At 41.5% G+C, this 15,632-nt stretch overlaps 1 protein-coding gene and 1 long non-coding RNA gene across 2 annotated transcripts in view; one reads left to right on the forward strand and one right to left on the reverse strand.

Annotated features, from left to right (window-relative positions):
- The first annotated feature begins 720 nt into the window (after positions 1 to 720).
- Top1 (DNA topoisomerase I) overlaps positions 721 to 15,632 on the forward strand; it is an 88,961-nt gene continuing 74,049 nt past the window's right edge. Inside the window, exons 1-2 of the mRNA XM_048349323.1 lie at positions 721 to 1,112; positions 1,431 to 1,455. Of these exons, the coding sequence (XP_048205280.1) occupies positions 1,080 to 1,112; positions 1,431 to 1,455 (58 nt within the window). The 5' untranslated portion in view covers positions 721 to 1,079. The remainder of the gene's footprint in view (positions 1,113 to 1,430; positions 1,456 to 15,632) is intronic.
- On the reverse strand, positions 10,531 to 11,474 carry LOC125353662. The gene is made up of 2 exons (XR_007211345.1): positions 10,864 to 11,474; positions 10,531 to 10,622 (listed from the first exon to the last, which is right to left on the reverse strand). It is a non-coding gene; the product is annotated as an uncharacterized LOC125353662 (long non-coding RNA).

Consider the following 15,632-nt stretch of genomic DNA (forward strand, 5'->3'; position numbering starts at 1 on the left):
GATAGTTGAATTCTTCTCCTGTGGCTCATACCTGTAATCCGAGCTACTCAAGAGGTTTGAGATCTGAAGCTTGTGGCTCAAGCCAGCTGGAACTTAATCTCTTAGGACACCAAGTCTGTCTTCTCCAACTAAGGAGTAAAAAATCCAGAAGCGGCGTAGTAAATCCCGTGGGAGCACCGAGTGAAACAAAGGTAACGGGACAGAGCCCAGGGTGTGTGGAGTTCCAGCTCCAACAAACAAACAAGCAAACAAAAAGTGGATGCGAATAACCCATTAGTTAGGGAGCTTGGACAAAGGCAGTAGCGGTGACTCCCAGCAGCCACAAGCCTCAGGGCTATAGCACGTTAGAGACGCAGGTGAGAGGTGTGAAGTTGGGATCGCCAGGGTGTCCGCGGCTCGCAGCATCCCCAGCACCGCCGGGATGCGGAAGCGGGACTCCAGCCTGGCCCAGGCCTGGCCGGGTCCCGCCGCGGCCTTTAAAGGCCCACCACGTGGCCGCGCCGGCTGCGCTGGTCCGGAGGCGGTGTCCTGGGCTGCGCCTGCGCAATGCCCAGCACGCGAGTTCTGCGTTCCGAGAAAAGTCGCCAGGCTGAGAGGATCGGAAGGTCCTGGGGGTGGGTGGCAGGGGAGGGAGTTGGCTCTTTATGCAAATCGCAGAGGTGCGCGTGGGCGCGAGGGGCGGGGCTTACGATGCAAAGCCGGCTCGGCCTCGGGAGCCCTGAGGGGACGGGCCGCAACCCTTCGCTCTTTTCCGCGAGCTCTGACGTCACCGACGTCCCATTTAAAAGCGGCTGCGCAGGCGCAGTGGGCCGAAATGCGAACTTAGGCTGTTACACAACTGCTGGGGTCTGTTCTCGTCGCCCGCCCGGCAGTCTGTCAGCGTCGCCGCCGCCGCCGCCGCCGCCACTGCCGTCGTCTCAGCTGTTCCGGGAGTCTCGGGCTCGTTGCTGCAGCTGTCGCCTCTAGCCCGCGTCTCCGGAAGGCTTTGGGAATCCCGGACTGCCTGCGAAGGCCGACTTGACCGTCCGCGTCTCCCCCGCGCCGCCTCGCCGCCCGCAGCGCTCGCCGCCCCGGCCGACATGAGCGGGGACCATCTCCACAACGATTCCCAGGTACGGCCCGCCCGCCCGCGTCCTCCCGAGCTCCCCACAGCTCCGCGGCCCCGGCCCGGCTGCTTTGACAGACCGCTGCCCCCGGCGTGGGGCCGCCCTCCGGAGGAGGTCAGCCTGCCAGGCCCTCGGGGCCCCGACGCCGAGTTGGAGTTCAGGGGTGGGGAGGTGGCAGCTCCAGGAAGCCGTTCTCGGGGCCCCTGGTTCCGGGGCGCGGGGTGGGCCCGGACCCCGGCCACGGCGCGCCCGCCCGCCCGCCCGTCCGCCGCCCGGGGGCTTCACGGGCCTGTTGTTTCATCTTCTTTCCTTTTCTTTCCTCAGATCGAAGCGGATTTCCGATTGAATGGTGAGTGTGCCCCCCACCCCGCCCCGGTCCCTCCCCCCCCCCCCAATCGCCAGTCGCCTCCCCCGCGCCCGGCCGGAGCCGGGCAGAGGACAGACATGGCGTCCCAGAGACTAAGTCCCAGCTCCTCGCTCACCGGCCCCATTGTTCCCATCGGGCCGCCTCTAGACCCCCTTTCTTGGGGGCCCAGCTCCCCCAGACCGCGGTCTTTCCAAGAGGGGGTAACGGAGACCCTACATCACCTGCCTCCGGGCCTCGAGTGGCCTTTCCTGGCCTGGATTCCTCCCGAGAAAGTCGCCTTGTCGACGGTCGGGACTTAGTCTCTGCGCCATTTTCTTTTTCTCTCTCCTCTCCTTTCTGTGCCTGTCTGTGTCTTTCTCTCCCTCCCTAGGCTCCTTTCTTGAGCTGCCCAGAAAGAGCTTTCTGCCGTCCAAAGGCGTATAAACCACAGACCTCACCATTGAGAGAAAGCTTGGAGACGAAATTATCTTTTTTTTTTCTTTCTCAATTGAACTTTATTTTGGGTTAATATCTTTCAGTTACATGTTTGCTTCCTTTTCTGCTTCCAGAATGAAAGATTCCCTTAGGCAACTGTTGACTTTTTTTTCTTTTTTGTAAGATGTTTGAGATAGCAATCGTGGCTCTGTACAACTAAAGACATCTTTTGTGGAGTTCTTCTTATTTCAAGGTTGTTTTTCCCAAGTTGTGTTCTTTGCAGGAGTACCTCCTTTCAGAAAGTTTGCAAGTTCTCTGTCTCACCTAGTGTGAATATTGGGACTTAGGGCATATTGATTAAAAAAATAGCAATTTAAGTGTGACTAGAACTTTTCCTAGTGGCTGAGGTTCCCTAGGCAAGTTTTTGTTTGTTTTTGTTTTTTAAAGCGACACAGTTCAGTGTACTTGTCTGGGAAGATTGTTGAGCATCTCAACTGGTTTTGATGTATTAGCCTTTTCTTTTGGGCTCCAGGGAGTAAAAAGAGATTGTATTTATTGAAACAAAGAGTGTCCAGCACCCACCTCAGCTTCCTGTTCATTCTTTTCAGGAATCACAAATTAGCTTTTCCCACATCTTTCTGATTTTATTTTCAGCCAACCAAAGCATTTTAATATTTCCACTTCAGTTACCCAGGGAAGGGAAGGAAAAGAAGTTTCCCTCAATGTAAAATCTCACCTTCAAATACTTTCAAACAATCCTGTTAAAGAAGATACCCTCTAGAGTGTCCTAGGAATTCCCACCAATTATGGTACATAATCCTGCTCAATTTGAGTTTGGGTTCCAGGAATTTCTCCAGTGAGAGAAGCTAATGAGTAGGTTTTCTGATGTTTTAATCAGCAGCGCATCATTTTAGCCTGCTCTTCTGGGAGCAGCCTTAGGTTTATATTCTGAAGAGTGGCATTCAAAGAGATAGTCATGAGCCAGAAGAAAATCTGGAGAAAGCATGTGTTTCTTGAGCATCTAATATGTGCCAGACATTGTGCTGAGTGCTGGGACTGGCTCTGTGTCCACATAGCTGCTCTTGCTCTCATTCAGTCTGTTAGGGGAGACATAAATAGTTAATTATAAGGTAGGTGCGGGGACATATGTGTACCCAAAATGCTTTGGGAGCATAGAGGACTTAATTTTATCTGGGGGTGGGGAAATTTCTCAGTGGTGACTTTGAGCAGGGTGTTGTGCAAGACTAGATGGTGAGCATTGTCAAGAGGTGGATTGTTTAAGTACATTTGTGCTCTCTGTTAGGCTTTTCTGATAGGCAGATGAGGCCCCTACAGTAGCAAATTTTAGCAAGAGTATAGGTATGTTTGGGATAGGAGCAAAGGATGTAGCAGTTGAAAATGTAAAAAGTCACTTTGATCTCTCTGAGGGAGTAAAGGATCTAACCAGAAAAAATTCTTTGAGCTGAACTTGCTAACAAAGTGTAACTTTTCCTTACAAGAAACTTAGCTACTATAGTTTTCACCTAAATTACACATTGTACAAAGGCACTATTGCATGTGTCAATGTGTGTGTGCTGGATAGGTTATGATTGTAATAATCTGCATATATGACTTTTAGGATGTGTTCACATTTTCTTAATAATAGCTAATATTTACTGAATCCTTACTGTCTTCCAGGCATAAGTCTCATCTCTGATCAGTTAATCCTTGGAAGGACCCTTAGGAGTTAGTACTATTAATGTCCATTTTGTAGACGAGGGGAAACTGAGACTTCATGTGCTTAATTAATAGTTTGCCCAAAGGCAATGAGTTGTGAACTCCAGCCCATAAGTGTAACCATCATATCCTCTGAATGATAATGAAAAAAAAAGCTAAACATCTCTATTATACAGCTGAAAATAAAAGGAGAATGAGACGAGTTAGATGATTTGTCATTTGCTTTTTATCTTAAGTGTTAAAGAGAAAAACACTGAACTTATACAAACTAAGGCTGGAATAAATATCTTTGTGAGTAATTGTCTAGAAAAATGTAGTAGTAGTTGTGTGCTTGCTCTATCAAGTAATACACTGCTAGCTGGTGATTGGTTTATGTAATTGAAATGTTTTCTAAAAATAAGTCATTTGTGATCTTTGTAGTTAGAGTTTGTTTAACTAGGAGTTAAAGTAGGCCTGATTGATCTTGTCTGTACAAGTGCATATATTAAAATCACTTATCTCGTATTGCTTGCCCTTATCCCACAATATGACTTTCCCCCTCTTTGGAGTCTCATTCTTTACAGTACTTAAAGTTGTAGTTTTTATGGAATTTAGAACATTCTAGGCCATTTGTGAAGTGTGTTTTTGTTTAAATATTGAAAATGAGCTAGAAATTTTAGGAATAGAGGCTATGTAACCTCTTTTTTAACCTAAGAGAAAAATTTTTCTTTGTAACTGTTACTATCACTAATATGAGATGAGCCATTATTAAGTACTGTACAGGAGGCCTATGTGCCTCTAAGTTGATGACATCAGGTTAAAGTGTTAGTGATTGGTTTTCTGCTTTAGGAGCATGAAGTTAATTGCCTAACTATTGAAGTTGTGGGTTCTTCCCCCCACATCTTTAGCAAGATAGAATATTTGATTACCTTGTGGCTTGATGTGTTGATTTTAGGTAGCTTAATGAATTCAAATTGGATGAGAGGAATTAAGTATATTTCTGATTCAAAGAGATAGGTATACTTCTGGGCTATTTGGTGATAGGTTGATAGAACTGATAATCAGGACTGGGGGCTTGGACTCAAGTGACAAAATATTTGCCTAGGAAGTGCAAAGTCCTGAGTTCAGACCCCAGCATTACCTCTATCCCCCTCTTGTAAAAAATCTAAAACTGACAATAGATGGCATCTCGGATGAAATCTGGAACATCTTAGACTTGATCCCCAAATACTTATTAGGCTCTAATGTTGTCTGTACTTATGATGCAGCTAGACTCTTTGAAGTGACTTTTTAGAATTTGAAACTGCTAGTCTTGGCAACTGCTGTTTTTCTTTGGTAAATAAATAGAATAAAATGGAAAATAGCCCACAATCCTCAAATCTCTTATTTGTCCAATAGCAGCAAAATAAGAGAGAACTGAGTCTTGACTTTTCCTCGTTGTCTACATAAAAACGTGAGAATTAGAAATTTGTTTTTTGTAAGCCATAGTTAATTAATACCTATTTGTTTGAGTATTAGGGGTCCTTAACATGCTTCAAAGCTTATATTTCAAAAGCAGGCTGCATAATTTTTGTTTGTTTTGGGGGGGTGCAATGGAAAGATGTTAGAAAAAAACTTGTGTCGTGTGTTAATTATAGTAATTGTTGTCCTGTGATGTTAATAGTATGATAGTGATTTTGTCATCTTTCTGGATCATTTTAGGAAACTTCAGAGTACTTTGAAATTTTAATAATTTCATTTTAGTTGGATATGAATGCATATGTATAGCCAGATCTTTGACTTTGGGCTAAACTTAGTACCAAATAAAATAACCTCTTTCAAATCTAAAGTCATTTTCCCAGAAGTATATTTTGTGAGGGATTACATCTTTCCCGTATGAAACTATGTTGAACTTCTGGTAAACTTCTGGTTTCATTTGGGAAAATAAATTCAAATGTAATTACTTTTAATGAAGCTGAAAAAATAAAGTGATTTTTTTTTGTGTGTGTGTAGAAGTAGGAGTTAAAAAATCATCTTGAACAGTAAAAAAACAACAAAAAAGGGTCAGGTGGTAAATGTAATCTCAGTTATTGGGAAGGTGGAGGCAAGAGGACGGAAAGTTTAAGGCTAGTCTAAGCAAAGTTAGCAAGATTCTGTTTCAAAAACAGTACAGCTGGGCATCATGGCTCAATCCTGTAATCAAGGCTGCATGGGAGATGGAGATGTAGGGTGAGGAATGCAGTGTGTCAGGGGCAGTTGTGGTTTGAGGTCAGCCTGGGTGAAAGAAAAAAAGGACCCAACCAGTGGTTGGGGTTCAGTAGCAAGCACAATAGCTGGGATTGGTGGTTCTTTCCTGTCATCCCAGTAACAAAAGGAAGGACAAATTGGAAGATTCAAGTCAGACCAGTCAGTGCTTAAATTGAGATCCTATTTTGAAAATAACCACTGCGCGCGCGCACACACACACACACAGCTACATACATTAAAGTATGGTAGATTCATTGCATTTGCAAGCGAAGGGAGTCCTTGGGTGAATTGTTGGGGTCCATTAATTTTGAGAATAAAGGACATTTGGGTATATAAGAATTCTGGATCTTAGGGTGAAGAGTTTATTTAGATAAGATGAGATACAAACTAGACCTTAGGTCATAAATTTAGTATTGTATTTAGGGACATTTTCAGATAGTGTTTTAATTTAACTGGAGGATTTGAAAAGTCTTTTTTCCTTATTTTCAGTGCCTTTTAAATCTGAAGTTTGGAGAAGTAGCATTCCATTCCCATGGCTCTAGGCCAATAACTGAAGTAGGAAATCTAAAATAGAGGCAATCAGTGTGGAGTAATTCACATTTTTCCTCAAATTTATGGTTTTCCATCATCTGCCTGTCTGGGTGCTGGCAGTGTACCTTGGAAGGGGGGATTAAGGGTGGTGACCCAAGGCTTGATAGGTAGAAAAAGCTTAACAGAATCTATTGGATATTAGTGTTTTGATAGCATTATGGCAGATGGCCAATAGTTGGCTGAAACGATTTAATAGCAGATAGGTACTGTTGAACATGATTTTTGTTCTTTATGTATAAGAAGGGTCTTAAACATGTATTTTTCAAACAGAAGTGGCATTACTGATACCTGCAATATAGATTGCAGTGTCATCAACCATGACTATATCACTTAGCATTAGCTGTTTCTGTTTCTGTCATTTGTGTCTCTAACGTTTTAATAAAGAAAATCTCCAAGGGAGACAGGCAACACGTTTTAATTTCCTTCTGGTAGGTATTTTGTTTTGTAATTTGTTGTCTAAGGTTTTAGCTCCACTTACCAATCTTCTTACCACTTTTATCTTTATGTACTGTCCTTGAAAATTTTTCTAAAATGTGTGTTCAACATTTTTATTTGTATCTACCAGATTTGAAGTTACAGAAGTGCATCCCTAACTGGCCATTTTAAGTCTCCTAAAGCTTTTAAATAAACAATTTTGTTTCTGTGGATTTAAGGAACCCAGCAACTCAGTTGATTTGCGTTTCTGAAGTACATCTAGAAAGCTCCAAGGAAAGTGAGAAAGCAATCAGGCATGATCATGGATTTTAATTGCCTGTCTTTGTTACATATATGAATAATGGTGTTGAGAACAAATTTTACTGAGCTCTAAAAATCCTGACATTTTCTCCTGTTTTAAGGGCAAAATCTAGCTTTCATCTCAGTTGGTTACTACTCCCAATTTCTTTTCTACCGCAGCTGTTATTTAAATTTCTCTTAGCACAGTTTAGCAAAGTGTGGTTAAATTTTCTAATCAGAGCTGCTCTAGTGTCTTAGAGCTTTAAAACTTGAGCTCTTTTAATTTTACCTTTCCTTTGAGACAGTCTCCTTAAACTCAAAATCTCCCAGCTCAGCCTCCCAAATGCTGGAATGGAGTATGTGCCATCATACCTTGCCTATACTAGAAGAGTTTATCTTTTTGACACTTAGTAGCAATGTGCTTTTTTTTTGGTTTTGTTTTGGTTGGTTGTGGGGCTTGAACTCAAGGCCTAGACACTGTACTGAGCTTTTTTGCTTAAGGCTAGAGCTCTACCACTTTGAGCCACAGTTCTACTTCTGATTTTCTGGTGGTTAATTGGAGATAAGAGTCTTATAGAATTTTCCTGCCTGGTCTGGCTTTGAATTGAAATGCTCAGATCTCAGCCTCCTAAGTAGGATTACAGGCATGAACCACCAGTGCCCAGCTATAAATGCAAATTTTAATCTTGCTGCCATTTATGAATGCCCATATTTACAAAAACTTCCTTAGGTAATTTCCTTAGGTTACTGATTGGTCAGGAGACTAAGCTAGCAGGTTTCAAGATCTGTGTCATTTGTGCATCTCATTGCCTACGACCCCTTAGTTTTCCCAACATATTTTTGGTAGCTCCTTTTGTGTATGTGCTATTGCTTGGAAGTAGGGAAAATGAGATGGGTACTAATTTTGAGAGCTTATGAATTAATGTTATTAACTCTGAATTGAATGAATAGGGATAGCAGAAAGAGCATATGCTTTTGGGGGGAACCAGAGAACAGAAAAGGAAACTTTTTCTTTTTCTTTCCTCTTCTCATTTCACTATTTTGGTATCAAATGGCTGTGATGCAGATTCCAGAAACCCCACTTAAGCCCTAATCTGTTATAGATCTCTGTTACAGATATCACAGCCAGCAATTAATTATCTACTGGTACAGGTCTGTGAGTAATGCTTTGGTATTAAGGCTGGAACAGAGCGATAGTGAAGGTTACAGATAGTGAAGAGGAGGGAGGCTGTGGTAATCGTGCTCCTAAGCAGCTGTATAGGAATTAGAAACCAGATGTGGAGGTACATGTCATTCATTCCATTCCTCAGGAGGCTGAGGAAAGAAGATCTGTTTGAGGATGGTTTGAAGCATGTAGTGAAATTGTACCTCAATTTTAGAAGAAAAAAAAAAAGGAAATTAGAATCAAATTCGGAAAAATGTAGGCAAGTCCTTAGTACAAAACTTGGCCTGGTCCTTGAACTTTGTTTTCTCATGTGAAATGAAAAAAAAAATACAAGTATTATTTATTGTTTTTGTAGTATGGGGTTTGAACTCAAGGCCCTTCTGCTTGCTAAATAGAACAACCATGTACCCAGCACTTTTTGTTGTTACTTTGTGTGTATGAGCATGTGTGCTCTTACTAGGGCTTCCATCTTTTTTAAAATTACTTATGCAAAGGGGTTTCAATTCAACAATTTACAAGTCAATTTACAAGTACAATGTGTTTTGATCTCTCCCAATCTCACCTACCTCAAGTTGTCTGGTTCCATTTTTATATATGTCTATATTGAGTATTACTACTGTTAGTCCAACCTTCCTCTTTCCACAGTCTACCCTTTTGTCCCTTGACCTTCTCTCTGCCTCCCAACCACACATTTAAGTTTCCTGGTATTCCATTTGTTGAATTCTAAGTTGGTTCAATGGAGTTAACACCATTGGAATTCTCGCCTGCATGTAGCATACTTCAGTCAATTTGTTTGAGCATATAGTGTATGAATTTTAGAAAAGTAGTTTTTAAGTTCCCTGATTGGGTAGATTGTCAGAGTGGACGTAAATACTCACATTCTTTGCTAACAGAATTGCCAGAAATAAATAATTTGAAAGCACTATTTTCACAAATTAAGAAAAACTAAAATCTCAGTGTTTACAGATCTGGAAAATTCATGAAACATTTTAAATACATTTACTGTTTCTTTCCTAGTCCATAAAATGCTTTTATATTGGTAGAGCTCCAGAGTTGTTAAATTTCTCAAAAGATAGTGCATACGACATATACGACATTAGTGATATTACAGTAGTCCCCCTTGCATGTGGTTTGCTTTCTGTTGTTTCATATATAGTCAACTGTAATCACCACCTGGAAATGGAAAATTCCAGATGTAACATGCATTTGAAGTAACTTTTATTACAGTATATTTTCTATAATTATTCTATTTTCTTAGTTATCACCAATATCACTCACTGTGCCTAATTTATAAATAAAACTTTTATCAAAGGCAAATGTGAATTGGGACAAAATAGTATGTATTGGGTTTAGTTTCAGGCATCTCGGGAACATCTTGGAACATATCCTATGCAGCTGAGGAAGAATCTCTATTAAATGCTTCACTGTGCTTAAGATCTGAATTGTAGAAAAGTTACTAAGACTGTTCGACTTACTATGTCTTTTGGGGGAGGGAAGAACAAGGGAGGTGTAGGTATTAGGGGTGAACACAGGGTCTGACGCTTGCTAGGCAGACACTCAACACTTGAGGTGTGCTTATCTCTAACCCCCGCCCCCTTTTTTTTTTTTCTTTTTTGCTAGTCCTGGGGCCTGAACTCTGGGCCAGGGCACTGACTCTGAACTTGTGGGTTTCTTGTTGTTGTTCTTTTTGTTTTCTTATCAAGGGTACCACTTTGGTCTACAACTCCACTTGAGTAGTTTATTGGAGATAAGGCAGATTGTCAGGACTTTCCTGCCCAGGCTGGCCACAATCCTCATATCTCATAGGATTTCAGGCATGAGCCACTGGCACCTTGCATCTCTAGCCTTTTTGAATAGTTTTACTTTTGTACATGCTGGCCTGGACTAAGGTCTTCCCCATACAGCTGGGATGACAGACATGTACCATGGTGTCGTTCTTTTCTTAGTTAAGGTGGAACCTTACGCCTAGGCTGGTATTCAACTGAGATCCTCCTGATGTTAGCCTCTGAAGTAGCTAGCATGTGAACCACCACACCTAGCCTATTCCTTACTCATTTTTGCTCATGTACACAATATCAATAATTCTTGCTACTTAATGTCAAAAATAGAGAAATAAGAACCTTTCCTGGGTATTAATCATATACCTCAGTATCTTATTTCTTAGTTTTTCTTGCTTTTGTCTAACCAGGTGTGCAGAAACGAAAGAAAAGAACATGAATTGTCTTTGTGACTGTTGGCACATTTGATTTTTCAAGAGCAAAACTTTCAGGGCTAGGCACCAAAAAACTCTGAATGTCTTTCTAAGAAGTACATTTATTGACAATTTGATATTTTAGAAACTGGCCTTGGGGGCTGGGAGTATGGCCTAGTGGTAGTGTTTGCCTTGTATATATGAGGCCCTGGGTTCGATTCCTCAGCACCACATATATAGAAAACGGCCAGAAGTGGCGCTGTGGCTCAAGTGGTAGAGTGCTAGCCTTGAGCGAAAAGAAGCCAAGGACAGTGTTCAGGCCCTGAGTTGAAGGCCCAGGACTGGCAACAAAACAAACAAACAAACAAAAACAGAAACAGGCCTTGTTCAGGACCTGTCTTTCTGTATTTCACATAAAGTTCAGAGATGCATTCCTCTTCCTCAACTCAACTTCGTTAGGTCCTGTTTATGTATTCCTTTTACCATGGAATATCTTTAGCCTTTGGTTTAGAATTTGATAAGCTTTGGATAGATAGTTGTAGCCAGTACTTGTCTTTTGTATCTTTAAAAGACTAAGTATTCTAAGCTTCTAAAGGGTTAGGAACATCTTAGCCTGTTTCAGTATTCAGGCATAGTCACAGAGAACTGTTTCCTTTTCCAGGGAAGTCTGCCTGCATTCCCACTTTAACCTTGAGCCAAAAAACAACTGCTTTTCTCTGGTCAAACCTTTTCTCTGGCTTTGACTGAGTTCTTGTTATCCTCAATTCTAGTCTGTAGGAATTTGTAGCTTTTTTGTTTGCTTTGTTATTTTTTTGGAATTTTGAGACTGAATTTCACTAGCCCAGGAAGACCTTGAATTTTCCATCCTTCTGCTGTGGCCTCCCAGTGCTGGGATTGTAGGTATGTTGTACTACCACACCCCCGGCTTGAGATTTGTTTTGCCTACTTAAAAGAAGTAGACTTACACTGCCTTATCCTATATGGTAAATACAGATGCTTTTAACAAGTGTTCCTAGCTTACCAGATAGTTGAAAATCAAGTGAGAAGTGTTTTAAGCTTTATGGTAAGTTTTAATTGTTGTTTTCAAGCTAATATGTGTAAGAATCCCCTAGAAGTGTTTGATAGAAATACATAATTTTATTCCCATGTCTACATTTTCTGTTGGAGTGTATAAAAAATGTAATGTCTAATTTATATCCAACAGTTCAAAATGATATGATTAATGCTGGTGACTCATAAATACCTTTGGAAAAGGTATTTTTCTGTGTGGACTTTACTACCTTATTTAGCTTAGTCATGCATTTTGCTTCATTCATTTAATATTGGTCAAGCTCTGAAGCTTATGGGATTTCCCCCCCCCACCAAGTCCTTTTCTTTTGTGCCAGCCCTGGAGGTTATACTCAATACGCAGTGCTTGAGTGCTGTTCCTGAGCTTTTTTTGCTCGAGGCTGTGGTGCTGGTTTATTGAAGATAAAAGTCTCACAGAGGTTGGGAATGGGGATTAGTGGTAGAGTTCTTGCCTAACATGCATGAAACCTTGGGTTCCATTCCTCAGTACCATATAAACAGAAAAAGCTGGAAGTGTCCTTGCGACCTTGAGCAAAATAAGCTCAAGGATGGTGCCCAGACTCTGAGTTCAAGCCCCAGGACTGGCAAAAAAAAAGAAAAAAGAAAAAAAAAGTCTCACTCACTTCCCTGCCCAGGCTGTATCCTCAGGTCTCAACCTCCTGAGTAAGATTACAGGCATGAGCCACCAGCGCCTGGCTCTTAGGCAATATTTTTTAAAGGACTACAATATAGTTTTTTAAAAATAAATGTTCATAAAAGCTTGATGCCTATCTCATTTTAAACACCTTCTACTTTTCAGTGAACACTTACCTAAATAGCAGAGATAATTAGGTGCCTTCACAGCTGTTTTGCCTTGTCTCATCAGACATAGCTGCCTTGCTATGTCTGATCCTTTCTCTTGCTTCCATGTTTAACAAGCTCTTTAATTCTGATGTCATCTTTTTGGATGGGTGACAGTGGAGCTCAGTGAGTGAGAGATTGTTTTATCCAGTATTCTAGGATGGTTAAGGCAGGGCTTTAGAAGGTATTATAATTAAGTGGAATTACTGAAGCTCCAGTCTGTGAATGTCACTACCTTTAGTTTAAATTAGTTGAGGTGTTTAGCTACTGATGGTGCTAATTGAAATGGGAATTTATAAATACAGCAATGGTCTTCAGAGGCTTTTTCTGATCAGCATCATCAGCATTGGCTAATAATTTGTTGGAAATACAAATTCTTGACCTCATAGAGACCTGTTGACTCTTTGAACTCTGATATGGGGGCTTAGCCCATTTCTTTTTTGCTTTTTTGGGGGTTTTTTGGGTTTTTTTTGGCCAGTCCTGGGCTTTGGACTCAGGGCCTGAGCACTGTCCCTGGCTTCCTTTTTGCTCAAGGCTAGCACTCTGCCACTTGAGCCACAGCACCATTTCTGGCCATTTTCTGTATATGTGGTGCTGGGGAATCGAACCCAGGGCCTCATGTATAAGAGGCAAGCTCTCTTGCCACTAGGCCATATCCCCAGCCCTCTTTTTTGTTTTTTGTTAGTTCTGGTAGGGCTTAAACTCAGACTTTCTTGCTAGGCTTTTTCTCTTCCACTTGGGCCACACCTCCAGTTCAGCATTTTAATGGGTAATTGGAGATGAAATCTCTCTGACTTTACTGCGTGGGCTGGCTTTGAACCATTATCCTCTGGGTCCCAGCATGAGTCACCAGCACTCAGTCCCATTTCAGTTTTAAGGAGTCCTATCAGGTGATTTCTTTTTCTTTTTTTTCTGCTGGTCCTGGGCCTTGACCTCGGGGCCTAGGCTCTGTCCCTGAACTACTTTGCTCAAGGCTCTTGCTCTCCATGAGCCACAGTGCTTACCTCTGGCTTTTTCTGAGGTTATTGGAGTTAAGAGTCTCACAGACTTTCCTGCCTGGGTCTTTGAACCATGATCCTCAGAGCTCAACTTCTTCAAGAGGAGCTAGGATTTAGTCATTGAGCCACCAGTGCCCAGTTCCATCAGGTGATCTTATGTACATTGAAGTTCCAGAACCCAGAGATCTGCAGCAGGACTTGAAGTTCAATGTCTCTTGTTAACCTTACCCTTTTAGGAAAAAATGAGAGTTGACAAAAGTCCACCTGCTCACCATTTAAACAGACTTTGGAGTTGAGTAAATTTAGGTCAGCTCTTGTTAGCTAAGTGGCCTTCAGCAAGTCACAACTGATACTAGTGTAAAAGTCGCACCCTTAGAATCATAAAAAAGCACTTACCCCTGTATTCACAGCATTTGGGAAGCAGAGGCACTAGAATACCGAGTTTGAGCACAACCTGGGCCATGTAACTAGACCCTGTCTCCCAAAACAAAAGCACCTAATAAGTCAAACAGTTGACTGATCCTAATAAATTTCTGGTCAGTTTTCATAGTCCTGACATTTGTATGAAGCCTAAAATTAATTTTGTAGTAATGTAATCTAATTTGTTAGGCAGGTCTGTCTGTGTCCTGTCCCGCCTACCCCTCCCCGCCGCCCCTCCCCCCCAGTGGGGCTTGAACTCTGGTCCTGAGTGCTGTCCCTGAGCTCTTCATCTCAAGGCTAGCGCTCTACCACTTGAGCCACAGCCTTCACTTCTGGTTTGCTGGTGGTTAATTGGAGATATGAACTTTATCCATATCTTATGGACTTTCCTGCCTGGGCTGGCTTTGAACCACGATCCTCAGATCTCAGCCTCCTGAGTAGCTAGGATTATAGGCATGAGCCACCAGCACTTGGCTCTTGTTGATTTTTAGTCTCCCTCCCCACCCCCCCAGGCACATGGCCCAACTCCTAACTTACATTATACCAGTTCTACCTTATAGTTGTGATATTAAAATAGTTGGTGGTTGGTTGAGGGACTTCAGAGGCATAAAAGTTTAAGAAGCCAGTTACATTAAAACTAAAAAGACTTTCTGTATATATACCTAAAGAAATATATATATATGCTCGGTAGCAGCAATGGTGTTCAGGCTTAGTCTTTCTACAGTAAGTGGCCCAGAGAATAGACTTAACATTTAAGTAAGTGAATAGCAGTACTCCATAAACAGAGAAGGCCTTTTCCTTGAACTGGTAATAAAAGTATACTTTTAGCAGTTCATTACTATACTCAAGGTATAGACTTAGAAGCAATGTTGAGTGCCCTAACTTCTGGTAACAAAGGCTGTTAAGGCTGAGCTATGCAGTCTTCTGTAGCAAGATGGGATTGTAGTCACAACTTTCCAGGCAGTAAGTGTTCACTTAATGGAAGCAAAAGAGGAGAAACCTGCAGGATTGGGCTTGTCCTAATTGAGCTACCCTGAGAAGAAACATTTTCAGGTTAGACAAGTCCGTTTTCCCTTTTAAGTTCTAGTTCTACTCCTTAGGAAGGAATATATATGTACAACAAAGAAATATTGAGAGCCAAAGAAAGCTTTCTAAGTCTTGTATTTAAAGGATAAAGATAAGTTAGTAAAAATGGGTTTGTTTATCTTGCTCTTGAAGTAGATTAATATTTCAATTGCATATTCTCTGTGCACACTCTCGAGCTGGTAAATGTGGAAAAAAAAAGTTAAAGGGGAAAGTAGTGATTCTGGGTTATAAAAGAGTTACTCATCAGACTAAGAGCTCTCTGATGGATCCTTAACAGATAAACACCACACTCTGCTGCACTTTTATTTTTAAAAATTTTTTAATTGTCAAAATAATGTGTAGAGGGGTTACAGTTATATACGCAGTTATATAGGCAGTGAGTACATTTCTTACCAACCTTTTTACCTCCCCCTTCCTTTTTCTCCCACCTTCCCCCCTGGTTATGAATCGTTTTTCTTATGCTTTGGGGAAGATGACCATTGTTCTTAGGGCACAGATACACACATATATACACACATATCATATGATATGTATATCATATGTATATATCTGTGATAAAATACACAATATTATCAGTGTTCTGCTGCACTTTAAAAATTGTAGTAATCCTTTTCCTAAGAAGGAATACTTGCCTGCCTGTACAACAAAGACCTCTGAATAGTTTTAATTTTATTTACATATTGTGTGTATTGGGACTTGAACTCAGGGCCTCTCACTTGACTTTTTTGCTCATGACTGGTGCTTTCCACAA

This window comes from Perognathus longimembris, chromosome 6 (genome assembly GCF_023159225.1).
Source record: "Perognathus longimembris pacificus isolate PPM17 chromosome 6, ASM2315922v1, whole genome shotgun sequence".
NCBI classification, from domain to species: domain Eukaryota; kingdom Metazoa; phylum Chordata; class Mammalia; order Rodentia; family Heteromyidae; genus Perognathus; species Perognathus longimembris.